This window comes from Xenopus tropicalis, chromosome 8, assembly GCF_000004195.4.
Source record: "Xenopus tropicalis strain Nigerian chromosome 8, UCB_Xtro_10.0, whole genome shotgun sequence".
Lineage (NCBI taxonomy): Eukaryota > Metazoa > Chordata > Amphibia > Anura > Pipidae > Xenopus > Xenopus tropicalis.
The window spans coordinates 46995834-47008558 of NC_030684.2; the positions used below are offsets into that span (position 1 = coordinate 46995834).

At 40.6% G+C, this 12725-nt stretch overlaps 1 protein-coding gene across 2 annotated transcripts in view; it reads left to right on the forward strand.

Moving 5' to 3' along the window:
- The window catches only part of kdrl (kinase insert domain receptor like), a 136896-nt gene extending 129656 nt beyond the window's left edge, over window positions 1-7240 (forward strand). For both annotated transcript variants that reach the window (XM_018096816.2, XM_031890779.1), the window contains one exon: window positions 1175-7240. In XM_018096816.2, coding sequence (XP_017952305.2) covers window positions 1175-1385 — 211 coding nt within the window. In that variant the 3' untranslated portion in view covers window positions 1386-7240. The remainder of the gene's footprint in view (window positions 1-1174) is intronic.
- The last annotated feature ends 5485 nt before the right edge of the window (window positions 7241-12725 follow it).

Below are 12725 nucleotides of genomic sequence, written 5' to 3' on the forward strand. Positions count from 1 at the left end.
TTACGGAATGGTGATCTAAATTACAGAAAGATTCCTTATCTGGAAAACCACAGAGCATTCTGGATAACCGGTCCCATTCCTGTACTGATTTACTTATCATGTGCCGCAGCTTCCCCCAATATATAACATTAGTTCCTAGGGACAATGCTCACTGACCAATGTATAGCTCACAGCATTATCAACATTTTTTTTGTTTTTTTATAAATGAAGTTCACCAATATTGTAAAAATACATTTCTATGGCCGTATCGAGCCTCTCACCTTCTCACCCGGTCCATTTAATGCTGGCAAGCTTCTCTGACTTTGTACCAGAATGCACAGGCAGGGTGTTAGCTGAGGCATTTTCTGGGCAGCTGAAAAGAGGGAAAGCTCTAGCTGCATTTTGATTCTAATTGATGTGGATGTGTGGCATCAGTCCCACCAGAATGAGTTTAGAATATAATCTTTTGTGATAGATCTATTCACTCAGAAGGCTCTCGCGCAAGCATTCCGTGTGTCCATCAACTCATATGACCTCTGGAAGCACCTAGGGGCATATTTAGAAAGCTGTGCAAAATGTTTGACCTCCCTAAAAATAGTGGGACAAGTGGTGGAAATGCTTTTACATGGGAGCTGCCAGGGGTTCACGAGTTAGTGTGTAGGCGTGGCAGAAGAGGTGAGTCTTAAAGAAACATATATACATGCATGGCATAGCATTTTACACTACATAAAGCCTTTTCTCTGAAGAGACAACTGCTTGGCAACTAGGATGATTTCCTATATAAGTCTTGTTTAATTTTGTTTCTATTGTCCCCCACTGTGACACATGACTAAGCCTACATCTAGCTGCAAATGTATACCTTAATCTCACTTACTATTCTAATACCAACTATTTCAAGGCAGCCATCAGCCATTTAGTCAATAATATGAGAAGATGATTAATGCTAATTAGCATTATCTATACATTTGGTATAATTAATTTCAATGTACAGACTGTGAGCAAGCATGCAGCTGCTACTGCTATATCAGGAGTTTTCCTACCACAGCTATTTCTGCCTGACTAGGCCAGTGTGACTGTACTGGGGTCTATTATTTCCATCAAACACTATAGAATTGGGTTATGGAGACAATTGCATTTAATACGTTCTATACAGGTTGTATTGTATTAATAGGTTTTGTATTGAAATTTTCCACAGAATGAAAGCAGTGAGTAAGAGCAAAGAATCAGTGTTAGGAGACAATGACAGAAGCATTTTTAAATACCAGCCGCCTTCCCATATTGAAGAAGACCCTTTGGATCTCACACTTGATGAGCTTGTCCTTATGCCATTGGATCTTACCCTGGAATGCCATAGCCCACCTCCAGATTATGACTCTGTTGTCCATTATTCAACACCACCAGTTTAGGAAAAACAACTCTTGTTCTAAGTTTCACTGTGGATCCACGGACATCATCCCACACCCCGCCATCTAGTACAAGCACACGTAGAAGATATTCAGACATTCCATGAGTGGACAATCAACCTGTCCAGTGAATGCTGGTCACATCGAAGACATGATCTGTTCCAAAGGGAAGAACATTTGCATGGGACAGAGGGTACCTATTAAGGTATTTCCCAGATGGCTCTATTACCAAATTGGTAAAAGATAACAGATAAAAGCACAATTAGTGAACTGAAATTCTATAAGGTTAATGAAAAGCTAAGTATTATTTCACGTCAAGGCTTCTGGTTTTATAATCAAAGTGCAATGCAGAGCTGAGGTTATGGATCGTGGATTAAATGCAAATCACAAGTCTCAGGTATTTGTCTGGGCACCTCTAACTGCCTTTAAACCAGCCTTAGGGCTTATACCCACACAGAATAGGAGACGCGTTTTAGCTGTGATGTTGTTCGTGTCTGCTGCTGCCACAGGATTATGCATAAAAAGGCAACCTGTTATAGCCTTAACTGAAATAGGTTGTCCTTGGGTCACTGAAATGGTCAAGTGTAATAGGTTTAGACTCCTGCCTTCAGTATAAGCATAGTCTTTCTTCATTAAATAGCAATAACAGGTGTAACAGTAGCTCCAGTTCTTCTTACCGTTAGCAACTGATCAGCAGATAGCATGAAATGGTCCGCTGAATGAAAGCAAAACCAGATCTGTTGCTATGGGTTATGAGACCTGGAGAAAACTTACATCCACCAAATGGCAGCCATGGCTACTGATTATAGAAGGGTAATTTCTGCCACTAATAGCCCCACCATCACCACCCTGTATTCACACGAGTAAAAAATTTGAACAGGGGAATCCTGGTGGTTTCCCAGCAGTTTGAATCTTATCACATTATTTACAAATTACTTATAAATTTACGAATTGACAGGGACACAAAAATAAATTGTAAATCTAAACTGCGCTGAAATACACCAATTATTGGCACTTTAACACCCCTGTTTTCTGGGTGACATCACTCTTAGTTATAAAGCTGTGTAATTTTATGGGAATGTGAAGCCAAGTGGAAAATTCCCACATAAAAAGAGGTGTTAGCTTGCAAAGCCTCATAAAAACTGCCCTTGAATGGCACCGCTTTTTACACTGCATTTTACTCCACTTTTCACACCGGAAAGTTTTTGCCTCCTGAATTTGTCCCATTGGCTTTAATGGGTTTATAGTGGTTTAAAATGTGGTGTACATTTTGGCAGTAGTCTAAATGAAATAAATTACACATACATTAGCTCCTTGTATGGGATATTTCTGTGGTCCTGATACATGGTATTAAAGACAACAAAACCATATTAATACGCCAACTATTTTACCCAAACATTTATGCTGGTTTTTAGGCAGAACATATTTTACCCATCTTTATATGAAAAGGTCCATGATATTTTGATATTTAACATTTTTTAACCAAATTTGATGTAAAGGAAACAAGAAGTGTTGGTAACCCAACTCTGGAAAGTTAAAAGTTCAACAACAACTGATAAAGAGGGACCGTTTTATTAGGGAACTGAGGCTGAAAGGGTCAAAATGTAAATCCTCAGCATTGAATTCAGTGAGGTGAGGCGTCAGTAACCCCTATCGCCTGCCTAACACCCCTTATATCTTTGCAAAACCTTTCCACAGGTTTTGCACCTTCAAAACAGCAATAAAGTTCAGCTGGCTTGTACAGGAAACATGTCACATGATCATCAGTGGCATTTCTTGGTGAAAAATGCATTACACACTATTGGTTTAAGCCTTGTTGAAGAACTCAGATTGTGAAAGCAGTTCTTGCTGGAATCTAAACCTCTTGGCAGAACATTCATTCTAACACATGTTTTTAATCTGTATCTGTCTGAGAATGAAAGGTAGAGCCAACACTCTCTAGGTATATAATGGTATGTGCTTGTTTTTGGCAGCGTAGTTGCAAAATAGGAGCAACACCTGGAACTTGAAGCAATAATAGATGATTTTCCATTCTATAGACGTCTTCTATCAGTTATTGTCCCATTTCCAGCTCCAGAATTAAGCACAGCACTGGAGACATTCAGGGTGTTTACAAAAGGCATTTTGTTCTGTTTATGGAAAAATCTGGAAAACACAGGAAAACCCCTTATCTTTCTATGTGGCCAGACTCTGGGATAATATCTATAGCACCATTGCATGACCATCAGCCAACATCTGTAACCCATGAGTTCCTGGGTTTGTAATGTTTTACCTTTCATTGTGTTCAAGAGAGTTTAACATACCTGTAATACATCCAATAGCTTGGCTTTTAACCTCACAATCAAAATGGACACTGAGTATTTCAGTTGTTTTTCCACCTTTCCATTTGGCCATGAAACTGCTATTTGGTTCCTAATAGGGAGAAAAGGAATAACTATTAAACAAATAACAGTAAATATGTGACCTCACAATTGGTTTGCTTCTGGTTGCTAGGGTCAAAGGCCAAAAATATGATAGGGGAGCACAATATGGTGGAGTTCTACTATATTTTTGACTGTTCAACATGTGCAAAAACCAGAGGAAGGGCAGGAGTTGGGTTACCATCATTTTATATTCTAAAAAACTTGTTGTCTCCTTAACAGTGGCCTCAAACCATGTTTTATTTAAAGAGAGTGCCTTATTACCTGAACAGTTAATAACAAGAACCTCAGCATACGTGTATTGTATAGTAGGAGATCATTCTCCGCCGTAGCACAAACCTTTGCCTATACATTCCAGTGAAATACAAAAGGGTAAGGCAATAACATTTACATCAGGTGTATTATAACCCATAGCAACCAATCGGCAGGTAGCATTTACTGCTCACCTGACTGGCTGCCACGGGTTACTACATCTGGTACAACTTTTGCACCTTTTTTTTTTGTATTGCCCCTTATTATTCTTAAATATAACCATTCAAGTGCTGCCTGTGCCTTTCTGCTGTTAAAGGGATATTTTCACTATTCTTTTAAAAGAATGCCTTAAAGTATTACGATATATGTAGTTTTGTATTTCTACTAATATTTCTCTGGTCTCGTTTCTAATTTAATTATCAATATTTTACCTGATGTATAAAGTGTATTTGCCAGAAGTCTCTTCATTACATATTTTTATATATGGAAATTGTTGATAATGTTTAAAGCAAAGTTCCTGTCAATGTTGTAATGCTTGCGGGGCAAGCCCTGGAGTGTGGCTTTCCTTTCCAGTGAACATGTGATGCTGCTGCCTGCGCTCGCATTGGTTGAATTACCAGAAATGTCATGTATCCATAGCACAGACACAGACAGGCACGGGCTCCTCATACTGACAGCTGCCAGGAATTTCTGCCACTGCAAAATGCTTCAATGTATTCAGACTTAGTAGCCCCGGTATGGAACAGGGTATCAGGCACATGATATCCACCACCCTTCTCAGAATCAGAGCCAGCAGTACAAGACAAGAGGTTGAGATAAAGTACTATATATATTTATAATATACATGTTTTTATTCCCAATGAGATTTAAATGCACTGTATTGCTTATAAGCCACAATACAGGGGTGCCCAATCCCAGGCTTCAAACATATACTTACTTTATCTCTTTTCTTTTCGTGTACCCTTTATGATGCCCCTTCCCAAATTCTCAGTTTTCAACTCTTGATCTCATAGAAGCAAACAGATACCTAAGAAGTCCCCCTATTCCCCCAAGCCTGTTGTATTAGGCATCCATATAGTGATTTGTAGAGGGACCCAGACACATGATGTGAGGGTGCTCAGGCATAGCTTGTGTGATCTCAGGGACACGTTACACTTCAGTACATGGGCATGTGGGGCTAGGAGCCGACCTTGATATACACACTCAGGGAGGTATAACAGTTGTATATCTAAGTGTTATGGATTCTTAGAGCTGGACTCATTCCTGTTATGTGACATTTTACAATCCCATTGTCCCATAGCCCACCCCCACATAGCACACATAGCTTCTATACCTTACCCATGGAAGGAGAGACATGCACGTGAGATGGCCCCAAATCCTACCGTTCTACCAAACAAACAGCCTGTTTATACTCTTTAATAACTGAGCACTGTGCTCTGAAGCAATGTTGTTTTATACACAAAGAGTCATAGAGCGGACAATATGGGGAGTAATACATTGGAGGGCCAGAGATTGTCCAAAGTAGGTTAACTTATGCTTCATGGTTGTTCTATACAGATATTTCTCAATTTCTTCCAGGCTTTGATTTAGGGACCCCTGGTAGTAAAGACAATCTGATATTTCTTATGTAAGTGAATAAAAAATGGGGGCCACTAATTGTACAATAGAGGAGCCATGGATCATTAAAAGGTCTATTTGTTACCAAATTCTAATCTGATTGGCCCACAGGTTAGAAGAGATTTGTGTGTGTATCATATCAGGGATTCCTTGTTGCCTTTTGGTGGCCATTGGAGGGATATTAAACTGCTGGAAGAAATATTCCTGATCATAGACTGACAGCTACTGCTTTTTACTCACAGATGTATGATCTCCAGAGAGAATGCATAATACGCAATATAATATTCTACTACATGTATGTAAAGTGTATAAAATGTAGAATTATTTAAAAAATATTTATCTTTGAGAAGGATTAACCACTCGTGCCTTTATATACTATCTCGCTGTCCTTACGTTTGCGCCATGGTGCCGGCGGCAAGCTTTATTTGTTAAGGATGGTTAAGGTTCTAGTTACCTTGTGTTTTATATCACATCTACGTTTTGTTACAGCAAATTATATTGTTTGCATTTATCGGTATGTGTATAAAATATATATTTTCCTTGTCATTCCTTGAGTGCTAAGACACAAATCTATGCTTGCCTTACAGTGCCAAACTCTACAGTATAGTCAGTAGTTTTCCATCAATACAGGGATGTGAGACATAGATGGGCCCTCTTACTGTTGGGTACTTGAGTTTAAGATCACAATAGCTAACAGGCTACATGTTGACCTGCCTGATTTAGGGTCTTTTATTCGAGTAGCTAAGATCTCTTACATATTATAGACAAGCACAGGCAGATGGTATTAGGCTACTATAACTAATATATATTGAGGTGTTGTAAGAAAAGCTTTTTCATCTATACATTTTTCAGGGAAAATGACAGGTCTGTTTCTTACATGTCTACAGAGGAGCCACAGTCTAAATAAACTCAATATGTGGATAAGTGGATTCCCCAAGTCTGTTTATACATAGGGACTACAGTTACATGCTATATTCCAGATATATTATTTGGCCAGGTGGCCACGCTGGTCGGTGAGGCAAGATAAGCTCCTGGGGCAGAGGTGGCAGTTTTCCTTGTGGCGAATTCTGGCACAGGGAGAACAAATAGGCATCTGGGCTGCAGTGCTGAGCAGGCTGGACTGGCAATCTGTAGGTTCTGTAAGATGCCAGTCAGTCACTATTTAGTGGGCCTGTCAGAGCATATTTTGAATCCCAGTCTAGGTCTGGTGCTGAGGCTATGGATACGGAGCTAGAGGAACAAATCATTGTATATTTCTTTATCAAACGCACACATTTGTGGTTTTGTCAACTGAAAACCTGTATGTTCTCATCAGGGTCACCTAAAACTTAAAATTTACATTGCATTTATTTATTCTTTAAATTAAGCACCAAAAAAAGGCGTTTAATGGTTGACTGTGGAATGTAGGCCTTCCCCTGAGAGTCGCCAGCAGCCTGATCCTGTGCACTCCTGGGGTATTTGGCTTCATGTATGTATGCACTGAACTGTCTAAGCTTTCATATGTACTTTTGAAATGTATTTTATGTATTAACAAGAACAAAATAAAGATGATATATTTATATAGCTCCAGCCGTGCTGTAAACATCTTTTTCTCGTGTTCAGTCAAGAAGCCACACCCACAAAGCTGTTATTATCTTTATTTATTTATTTATTTATTATTCCTGCCTTTCACTATCTATCCCCTGCACGAGGATTAAACCCATGACCCTAGTACTGGCTTTCTGCCATAGCCACCACATGCCAATTTGTCCCCATGGGACCAAAACAACTGATCCTTCAGTACCTGGGTTTGGGTGTCCTCGTGTCACTTCATTTCTTTCTCCCTATTAGTTCAACTTTCTAATTCGGCACATTAAAAATGACCATTTCTTTACCATGAGAACCCAAAGCCTTAAATTATAACATATACAATTGAATTTTATTACTGCTTTATTATTTTATTACAGCTTTATTAATAAAAAAAAAGTGTTTTTTGACCCCGAGCAAAAAAACTCTTATAAAACTACTTCTTCCTAGCTCCTTAATGGCAGTCAGAGTTCTCCCAAGATCAATGCTTCTCAGTTAGTATCTGTTAATCGTGCTAATCTTCAGGTCAGGAGGGGAAGGAAAACAAGTGAGTGAGTCAGGAAATAGAGAAATACATTCTGTAATAATCACTGATAATATATTTGTGACAGGTCCCCGACCTGTGGCCTTTTTCTCTATATGGTCAGTCTCCACCCAAGATGAACTCAACTGTTAAAGCACCCATTTAAAACCTACATTTTATTGGTATGCTCTAGCCATGTACAGGATTGTTCTAGGTCAGTGCTGTGGTCCCGGTCTGAGAGTGGTCTGGTCCAGAACTTGGAGCCAAGTATTCCCCTGCTTCTGCAGTATCCCCTTCTCAGGTGGGTGCTCAGTTATTGAGTAATCTCTGACCCAGTATGTCAGCTAAACCTTAAGCTCCTGAACTGTCCCCCCTGGTTGGACCTGGATACATTCCTGGCACTGCTCATGACCTCCAGTTTGACTCCCTCTCTATTTACTGGGCAGGTCTGGAAAGCCCCTTTGTATCCTGCCTTGGTTCCTGTTGTGCTGTGGCACCTCAGACCCTTAGAAATTCAGACTAGCCATTAAAATGAAGCTTAATGCCATTGTTAATAGGGCAAAACAATATGGTATAAGGTTGATATTATGGTACCAACCCTAGCTCCAGCAAGAAAGATAAACATATTTCTATAGTTATAAACAATGACAAAAAAAGTCAAGGCGCACTCTTGCTACATGCTGATTGGCTGTTTATGGAAATAACAAACACAGCAGAGACTGATTATGGCTCTCAGATTATAGTTTAGCAGGTTCCGCTGCTCTGATTGACAACACCTGGTATCAGTTGGGAATTTTGCTTCTCCTGTCAGTATAGAACCCATATAAATATCAATCATGCAAGTTACATTTTAGAACATATAATGGTGTTAGAGCCCCACAGTCTGACAATTTCTTCTTTCCCTAAAGGATTTCTTGTGCTACAACCCTTTTTAGCAGTATCCCAATGCCACCTAGTGACTGAGCTATCTGCACATTGGAGAAAGTCTGATGAACTTATTATCAGATATATGTATACTACACAAGAGCCATGAATATCCTATAAATGATATCCTTTTAAACAGTGCTTAGTGGTGTAATTTCTGTCACATGACGGAAATGTGTGTTATATAATAAATAATGTACCCCCTGTTGTAAAATATGTGGATATTAGAAGTGACCCCAGAGTTCCATTACCTGCATAAAAACCCTCAGCCCTTGGTCTCGTGCCTTTATATGATCGTGCAACTCCTTGTTGATTTATAATATACTCATATTTTACAATAAGGGGTACATTATTCACTATATATTTAATGATTTCCCATCTGTATACACTTTATTAACACATATTATAGGTTAGTTATAGTTTTTTTGTAATAGACTGAGAATTATGTACAAAAGGGCACTAAGTTTGCCCAGTAGCAGTAACCCATAGCAACAAATCAGCAGGAAGCATTCATTGATCATGTGTTTAAAAATAAACATCTCATTGGTTGCAATGGGTTACTGCTACTGGGCAAACTTAGTGCCTTTTTTTTCATATGGGGGATAGGGTATTATGCACAGAGACAGAGGTATGGGATCCCTTTACCTTTTATACAGAAAGCTACAAATTACAGAAAGGACATCTCTAATACAGTCTATTATAAGCAAATAGTTTTATAATAAATATTAAAAATGATTTCCTTTTTCTCTGTAATAATAAAACCATTCCTTGCACTTGATCTCAACTAAGATATAATTAATCCTTATTAAAGGCAAGACTATTATATTGGATTTTTAATGTTTAAATGATTTTATAGTAGACTGAAACCCCATTTTATTATTACAGAGAAAAAGGTAATCATTTTTAAAAATTAGAATTATGCTCTTACTATGGAAGATGGTTTTTCAGTATTTTGGGTTTCTGGATATCGGGTTTCAGGATTCCATGGGAAAGTTGCTTATGGCATTTTCTGGGTTTTGGGTGCGGATCCCCTTTGATGGAGGGTTTAGTTTAAAAAGAGGTTGATCCGTCTGGGAGAAAACTTGGGGGCAGAGGTCTGGGATAGAATCTCATGGATTAGTAAATGGTTTGTTTGACTGGGTGTAGACTTTGCCATTGTTTTGTATATTCCCCTGTGTGTTATTTAGCTGATCTATAACATGTTTTCTTTACAATATAAAAAGCAGAGGGGTCTATACATGCTTTATACAAAACACAGCAGTTAATAGCACTCCTCCAGCAGAATCCTGCACTGAAATCTGTTTTTCAAAAATGCAAACAGGTTTTTTTTTATATATTTCATTTTTAAATTTGATGTAGGGCTAGCCATATTTGTATTTTCCCAGGTGTCCTCAGCCATGCGACTGGTGTTCTGATAAACTTCAGTCGCACTTTACTGCTAAACTGCAAGTTGGAGTGATATGACCCCCCTCCCAGCAGCCGATCAGCAGAACAATGGTTAGGTACCAAGATAACAGCTCCCTGACACCTGTATTGCTAAAATGTCACCTAGTGGTAGACATAAAAATAGCAGTCAGTAGTGAAAATCCAAGTCCAGTTGAGCCAAATCATGACCCCACCAGTTACATTGAGTAGGAGAAACAATAGGTTAGCTGAAAGCAGTTCTTATGTGTAGCGCTGGCTCCTTCTGAAAGCTCAGACTCAGGCACAATGCACAGAGATGGCGCCTACACACCGATATAAAGAAATAACATAAAGTAAAAGAATACATTTATACATTTATTCAAAAATACAATTTTAAATACCATATTTTTCGCCGTATAAGATGCACTTTTTCTTCCCCAAAACTGGGGGGGAAAAGTTTGTGCGTCTTATACGGCAAACTCCTCTATGTGCCGCGGCTCTCTGCCGCATCCTCGATTTTATAAGGTTGCGCCCGTGCATACTGACGTCACATGCACAGGGTGCAACCTTATAAAAGCACAGAAGCAGCTAGGAGCCGCGGCACAGAGAGGAAGACATCACAGGAGCCGGAGGCCGCTGGGGGGAGGTTAGTGGGGAAATGGGGGTGCCGTGGGGGAGCTGGAGGATGCTTGGAGCCCCGGGGGAACGCTGAAGGATACTTGGGGGGGGCCCTTGGGGAAGCTGAAGGATACTTAGGGGGGCCCTGGGGGAAGCTGAAGGATACTTGGGGGGGCCCTGGGGGAAGCTGAAGGATACTAGGGGGGGGCCCTGGGGGAAGCTGAAGGATACTTGGGGGGGCCCTGGGGGAAGCTGAAGGATACTTGGGGGGGCCCTGGGGGAAGCTGAAGGATACTTGGGGGGGGCCCTGGGGGAAGCTGAAAGATACTAGGGGGGGGCCCTGGGGGAAGCTGAAGGATACTAGGGGGGGGCCCTGAGGGAAGCTGAAGGATACTTGGGGGGGGCCCTGGGGGAAGCTGAAAGATACTAGGGGGGGGCCCTGGGGGAAGCTGAAGGATACTAGGGGGGGGGCCCTGGGGGAAGCTGAAGGATACTTGGGGGGGGGCCCTGGGGGAAGCTGAAGGATACTTGGGGGGGGGCCCTGGGGGAAGCTGAAGGATACTTGGGGGGGGCCATGGGGGAAGCTGAAGGATGCTTGGGGGGGGCCCTGGGGGAAGCCTCATTATGTGCAAGCCCAGAGACAATTAACTTTATACAGCTGATATAAAATATTTTACTACAGTATTTGGTTCAGAATCTTTTTTTTCTAGATTTTCCTCCTTTAAAATTGTGTGCGTCTTATATTCCGGATCGTCTTATAGGGCGAAAAATACGGTAGTACAATGAATTATTTGCTATGCAAACAATGTCATTTAGTAATAAAAACTACACCATAAAAATCATGACAGAATCTCTTTTAAAAAGCCCAGTCAGGCCGGTTCTGAGGATCCTATGCTTTACCCCGTACCCCATGAGGAGGGAGCAACCAGCAGCATAATCATTAACTTACCCTAGAGGCATTATTCTAAGAATGACTCTAAAATTTTCTTCTAGACTAACTACTATTAACAGAGACTAACTCTTCCCTTGTAAAGCTGGACCTTAACATTGTTACTACCACAACAGTATTTCCTTTTCGCACCCCCTTTTTGTTATTGGTAACATTTTATTTCTCAAATATATATTTATAAAGTAATTCATGAAAACAACAGGCAGCGCGACTGGCAGCCAATAAGCAGTTAATAGACAAAATGAGAATATTTGCCAACACTGCGCAGATCGAATTTCTATGATTCATCAGAAACACCACTAATTGTATATTAATGGGTAACCCCAGGGGTGTATAGCAAACGAAACAAGGCTTGTGCTGAACAAAGCACACACTATGCTTAGCAATAACACAGAATTTCATATGTAAAGCTGGAAGCTGTTATCAAATTACATATCAATTACATTATTAAAATACAGTAACACGCCTAAGGAGTTTACATGGTGATTTCTTGCTCTGCATTCAAAAAAAAAGGAAGGCAATCTAAGCTGGAAGCTACATGGAGCATCAGGCGCTATAACAGGTGCCATATTCTGCCTGCCTTATGCTGCCTTTGTGTGTCATACTCTGCCTGCCCTACCCTGCCTGTGTGTGCCATACTCTGCCTGCCTTATGCTGCCTTTTTGTGTCATACTCTGCCTACCCTATGCTGCCTGTGTGTGCCATACTCTGCCTGCCTTATGCTGCCTTTGTGTGTCATACTCTGCCTGCCCTATGCTGCCTGTGTGTGCCATACTGTACCTGCCTTATGCTGCCTTTGTGTGTCATACTCTGCCTGCCCTATGCTGCCTGTGTGTGCCATACTCTGCCTGCCCTATGCTGCCTGTGTGTGCCATACTCTGCCTGCCCTACCCTGTGTGTGCCATACTCTGCCTGCCCTACGCTGCATGTCACATTGTACCCATCACTATAATTATAGAAAATATATTAGCATATTTTAAGGCCTTTACCCACCTCATCAAGAAAATATGAATTGTGGCAGAGCCATGTCCCAACTGGTTATTATTACCCACCACACAAGTAATAGGGAA